This window comes from Medicago sativa, chromosome 1 (assembly GCF_051527215.1).
Source record: "Medicago sativa cultivar Bolivia chromosome 1, Bolivia_mono, whole genome shotgun sequence".
In the NCBI taxonomy this organism is placed as follows: domain Eukaryota; kingdom Viridiplantae; phylum Streptophyta; class Magnoliopsida; order Fabales; family Fabaceae; genus Medicago; species Medicago sativa.
Window position 1 is genome coordinate 14,939,309 of NC_140749.1, and position 6,170 is coordinate 14,945,478.

The 6,170-nt window shown below is 30.1% G+C and overlaps 1 protein-coding gene and 1 pseudogene across 1 annotated transcript; both read left to right on the forward strand.

Annotated features, from left to right (window-relative positions):
- Window positions 1-1,086: 1,086 nt before the first annotated feature.
- On the forward strand, window positions 1,087-2,349 carry LOC146952985 (LEAF RUST 10 DISEASE-RESISTANCE LOCUS RECEPTOR-LIKE PROTEIN KINASE-like 2.1). The gene is made up of 2 exons (XM_085707391.1): window positions 1,087-1,942; window positions 2,192-2,349. The coding sequence occupies exons 1-2, from the start codon at window positions 1,114-1,116 to the stop codon at window positions 2,248-2,250; spliced, it is 888 nt and encodes a 295-aa protein (XP_085563517.1). The 5' UTR covers window positions 1,087-1,113; the 3' UTR covers window positions 2,251-2,349.
- Window positions 2,350-4,364: 2,015 nt separating this feature from the next.
- LOC146952986 (rust resistance kinase Lr10 pseudogene) lies at window positions 4,365-5,842 on the forward strand (annotated as a pseudogene).
- Window positions 5,843-6,170: the final 328 nt, after the last annotated feature.

Here is a 6,170-nt window from a genome sequence, read left to right on the forward strand (position 1 = left end):
CACGAGTTCTAACATCCTTGATCAACAATTTTGTGCCAAATTTAAAAAATTACCATAATCAATTCTTACAATAACGTTGACAGTGTTTAATCATTTGACGAAAAATTTATAGTCTAGTACTTATTTTTTTTTTTTTTTGAAAGGATACACTAGTACTTATGTTGTTTAGTTTAAACTATATAAATTAAATCTCTTATTTTATTTTATTTTACTAGGCAAGTATGTTATCCATTACATATTTTGCTAACACTTGACATAACAAAGACAATTATCTAAAAGAAAAAACAAATTATTTCAAAATTAATATCATTTATAGTTCTTAATATTGTGTCCACTAATTAATTATTTCAAAGACTTATATTTCACCTTGCATTTATAATGGGAAAAATATGTCATTTAATTAATATTGTGTGCACGAATTATTTAAAAGTTTTTTTTTTTTGACAAACTAATTATTTCAAAGACTTATATTCCACTTTTCATTTATGATGGGAGAAAATACACCAACGGTGAATAGGATTAGTTTAGTAAAAATGTCATATCTTTTGGCAACATTATTTCATTAGTTTAGTAAAAGTGTCGTATCTTTTTACAATATCATTTCATTTCTTAATTTGTGTGTTTAAAACTAAAAATCTTTAACACATCCATTTTAAAACATAGATAGTAATAATTTATGACCAATTATAACATGCATTCAATTTTTATAAAGTCAAAATATTGTTTTTCTACTTTTGTAACCTTGACATGTGTTTTTAGGACCCATACAAGCACAATCCATAACTTATTCAAACATACACACGGTATTAATTAAGGGAGCAGGGTGGCATTCTCTTTTTATAATTACTTCTTGTAAATGTTGACTATAATATGAATGATGGTCTGCATATAATGAAAACACAAAAAATAATGAAGACTGATTAAAGAAGAAGCACTCTCACCACGTGGTTTCGTGTAAATTTCGTTTTTAACATTAAAAATAAAAGCAATACTTTTTCTTAATCTAATACTACAAGTACTACATTGTATATAAAACAATCGGTTACTTATAACATTCAAGTCCAATTTTTTTACCTTTGTACACTCTTTAAATCAAAAACAGTTGCTTATAATATGAGAGTGATAATGTTGTTCTTGTTCTTATTTATATTTCTTCTCCACCAAGGTAGCAGCAGTAGTCTTTCTACTGAGCAAGAACACTCTTGCCCTCCATCATCTTGTGGCAAAATTTCCAACATAACTTACCCATTTCGACTAAAAAATGACCCAATTCATTGCGGGAACAGAAGTTACGAGCTATCTTGTGAAAATAATATAACAACTTTATATTTGTATTCTGCAAAATATCATGTGCAATCCATCAACTACAACAACTTCACCATCAGGCTAGCTGATCCTGGAATTCAACAAGATAATTGCTCTTCATTTCCTCGCTATTACTTGTCTCGATCTGATTTCTGTGATACCTATGCACCAGTGTACAATGAATATTGTAGGCATCCATACATAGCCAATCGAGAAATTTATTATGAGCCTCTTTTTAACCATATTGTATACTTGAATTGTAGCCATCAAGTGACTAACAACCCTAAATATGTGAATACTTCTTCCTGTCGCAATTGGAACTCCAAATCCAAAGGGTATTATATTTATGCTATGGCTGGTGATTTAATTGCTAAGGACTTTCAAGTTGGTTGTCATGTCAACTTTATTGCTCCAACTTCTTGGCCTGGTTTGCAAAAAAATCAAGTAGTTTCCTGTGAAGTCATTCATAAGGCGTTTGTGTATGGATTTGAGATTTCGTGGTTGAATCTTATTTGTGAAAATCGTTGCAGAGATCCAACTCGATGCTCCTTCAACACTTCCACCGAGGAACTTAAATGCTCTCATCCCGACTGCTATATGTCGTTGGCATATGGGGCTTGGACAGACGGGAGTTGTGGTAAAGTAACCCTTTAACATTTAATTTTCATACATGTCTAGTATGAACCTAAAGGTTTATATTTATTATTTTGAATAAAAAATAAATTTTATAATATTAAAAAATGAATATAATATTTTATTAAGGTATTAGTAAAAATATTAAGGTTCGCATTTAAAACAGATCCATATTAGACGTCTTCTTACTTTTCATTGAGATTGTAATTTTCTTCCTCAATATTAATCGTTAATCATTTTTTTGGTGATGCAGGGAGATGGTCTCGCATTATTTCATATGCTAAAGGTAAGAGTTTTATCACCTTAAATTAGATACTAATGTTATAAATATGTAACTTGGATTTAATTACAAGTTTAATTTATGGAGAAGGTTAACGAGGGTCCTTGAGACATTGGTTAAACTTTAAAGTGTTTATATTAGTAAATTTGTATAAAAATATGGTTTAATATATTGTCAAGCCAAAAGTAAAAACTTATATTTCGAAGACAAAATTTCTATTAATAGATTTCTTAATCAATGCCCTTGGGACAATGATTAACAACACCCTTAATTTATGGGTTATGTTAACTTGTGACATTATAGCACATGTTAAGCATTAATGTCATTCCATTAAAGGTAAGAGTTTATTGAAAAAAAATTATTATTTAAAATTTTGAACAATAAATTAACACAATTTCCAATATAAATTTTCTATTAGTGAAATTCTTTAACTTGTACTCCCTCCGTCCCTTAATATAAGCAAAAAAAATCTCATTTTCTTTGTCCCACAATATAAGCAAAAAAGACGAACTTTTATCCTTTTTAATCTTGTTTTTTTAAAAAATCTCTTTTCCAAGAAAAACTTTTGTTTATTCTCATAACATTAAATGCAAATTACATTCAATTTTCTCTCTCTTTCATTTTTTCAATAACCAATAGCCAATGAAAATTGTTTTTACATCTTCCTATAATACTTTTTCCAAAGAAAACACAAAAAACTGTATTCCAAATTCTTATGATTTAGTTTTTTTAATAAGTGTGATTTTTTTTTTTTGCTTATAATTTGGGACGGACGGAGTATGTAACTTGGATTTAATTACAAGTTTAATTTATGGAGAAGGTTAACGAGGGTCCTTGAGACATTGGTTAAAGTTTATTACATATGCATCAAATTGTGTGTTGTTCCTATTAATTCTTAACTTGTTCCTATTATATACTCATTAATTAATGTAGCAACATATGATTTGATTTTGCGTAAAGTTTTTGTACAATGAGAATTTATATAAATTAAACTCCACGCATAGCCCCGATTCTCATTAACTGTTTTGTTAGCCCATATGCTTAAAACCATGAGGCTTTGTAATTAGAGCATTAGAACTGCTCACTTGAGTAATATTTATAAGCAACTTTTACTTTTTCATATTCATAAAATAACAAATGCATCTGAATTGTATATAGTCCAGATACATCAGTTATTTAATGAATCTAAAAAATGGATAGCTGCTTATAAATATGATCATGGGGAGTACTCTCTTTATTTTTTATTTATTATTTTTGACAAAACTCTTTTTGTCTTCTATTATAAGCACTCTAATTTTTTTCACACATACTCTCACCGTCTCACAATAGGTGTCGTCCTTCCCAATTTTTTTTGTCTCAAATGATTTGTCCATTTTACAATATCAATACAACATTTATTACTATCTTTTTCCACTAACATATCTTATTTATTATATGCCAATCATCAATAACTATTTTCCTTGACTATAATTAATAAGTGTCTTTTAATAAAGAAAAGCTCTTGATTTGTTGGAGAGATTTATCAATCTTTTTATCCTCACCACATTGATAATCGTTCCAATTATCATGCATAGGATTTAAATTGTGAAACGAGAAAATCACGATTATCAATTTAGGCACAATTATCAATTCCAAAAATCAGAATGCAATGTAAGCCACATGAAATCAAGGAACAGACCAAAAGCTTGCAGCGCTACCATTGGAGAATGGAAATGGCGGCAACAAACAAGAAACCAAAGAAAGCATAAAACCTGAGTGCTACTTATGATGGAATAGAGTAAATTGTGCCTAATTTGTACCTCAATTTATTAACTTGTGATTTTGTATATAAATTATAAGGAAGGTTTTACGAAAATAATTAAATCTTACGCGTTAATTAAATCTGATGGCTGATATAGAAAGTGTTCATTTCTCATATAAGATATTGGTTCTCACTGGATATGCTCCATATATATATATATATATATAAAATTAAATGAAAGTATTATGAATTAACACTGTTCCCTCAAAAAAAAAAAAATTAACACTGCTTTTATTATAAGTATGAGCTATAAGTGATTCTATGATCTTCAATTTATTCACTTAATTCAAATTTTTTGCTGCAGATACTGTCACTCTTATCTGGATAGGTGAGTTCTTTAAATTTTCTGTCATAGAAAATCTTTACGAGACTGGTCAAAATATTTATCTTGTTGGTATAACGTTACAGGACTGGTTGAAATAATTAAAGGAAAGAACGGGTATGATAGTCAAGATTATCCCCCATATAAATTAAGATTGGCCATAGGACACTATATTCTACCATCATTATGGGTAGCAAGACTTCTGTTTGGGATAATATTTTTGGTTGTACTTCTTATATACAAATGGCGAAAAGACATTGGTCAATGTATGAATGTATTGAAATATATCTACAACAACAAAACAACCTCATCCCTATTGGATATTCATACAAAGAAATTAAGAAAATGGCTAGAGGATTCAAAGAAAAGTTGGGAGAAGGAGGCTTTGGCACTGTGTTTAAAGGGATCCTACGTAGCGGCCCTTGTGTTGCAATAAAGATTTTGGGCAAGTCAAAAGGTAATGGGCAAGACTTTATAAGTGAAGTCATGACCATTGGAAGAATACATCATCTGAATGTGGTAAAATTACTTGGATTTTGTATTGAGGGATCAAAACGTGCTCTTGTTTATGAATTCATGCCCAACGGATCTCTTGATAAATTTATTTTCTCTAAAGAAGGGTGTATAAATTTAAGCTACAACCAAATGTATAATATTTCAGTTGGAGTAGCCCGTGGAATTGCTTATCTCCATCATGGATGTGAAATGAAGATTTTGCATTTTGATATCAAACCCCACAATATCCTACTTGATGAGAACTTTATCCCTAAGATATCTGACTTTGGGTTGGCAAAGTTACACCCGATAGACAAAAGCATTGTCACAATGACTGCAGCAAGAGGCACAATTGGATATATGGCTCCTGAATTGATCTACTCGAATATTGGGGGAGCGTCCTATAAGGCTGATGTTTATAGTTTTGGGATGCTTCTGATGGAGATGGCAAGCAAGAGAAAAAACTTTAATAACAACGTAGAGCATTCTAGCCAGATATATTTTCCCTTATGGATTTATGATCAACTTAGAAAAGAGGATGAAATCGAAATGGAAAATGTCTCAGAGGAGGATATGAAAATTGTAAAGAAGATGACCATGGTTGCTCTTTGGTGTATACAATTCAAGCCAAATGATCGTCCCTCGATGAGTAAAGTAGTGGAGATGCTTGAAGGAGATATTGAAAACATTGAAATTCCTCCCGAGCCCACCATGTATCCAGATGAAACAATTTCAAGAGATGAAACAACCAGCTTCGACCAAACAACATCGGGTGAGTTCATTAGTTCTAGCGACTCGGGGGAAAACATGACTAATCCGCTATTAGAGAATACTATCTAGAACACTTATTTATTAATTATACTCTTCCATACTGTTTTCTATTTCGAATGTTACAAATATGTACTAACTCTTCATTCTGTTCAGTATCCCTAAAAATATCATAAGCTTAATAGCTCACTCTACTTGAATCTAATTGTGATATTAACATGTCTTGGTGTTAAATAAATTGTATTATACCGGGTTGGGGTATTAACAGTTTTTAAAAATTGAGTTCCTAAGTTTAATTAATCCTCATGTTTTTAAAACTATATTTTAATAATTTGAACTAATTTAAAAGTAAATTTTTTATTGTTTTTATTCCTTCATGTGGCTATGTTTGAGCTAAAAGGTTAATTTTAGGATTGAGTGCATGTTCAAAGAAAAGAAATCAATTTAGAAAAATTGTTTTGCTTAATCTAAGATGATTATCTTTCCCTGATTTTCGAACACCTTCATTTGAAAATGTCGTCCTGTTAAACCTTCACTAATGGTAGGTAATGGAATTGGTGGAATTA

Excerpts from the sequence above, each read along its gene's own strand:
- LOC146952985 (XM_085707391.1), top strand. The coding sequence starts at position 1,114 with ATGAGAGTGATAATGTTGTTCTTGTTCTTATTTATATTTCTTCTCCAC. Across the intron at positions 1,943-2,191 it reads TTGGACAGACGGGAGTTGTG|GGAGATGGTCTCGCATTATT; the intron begins GTAAAGTAACCC and ends TTGGTGATGCAG.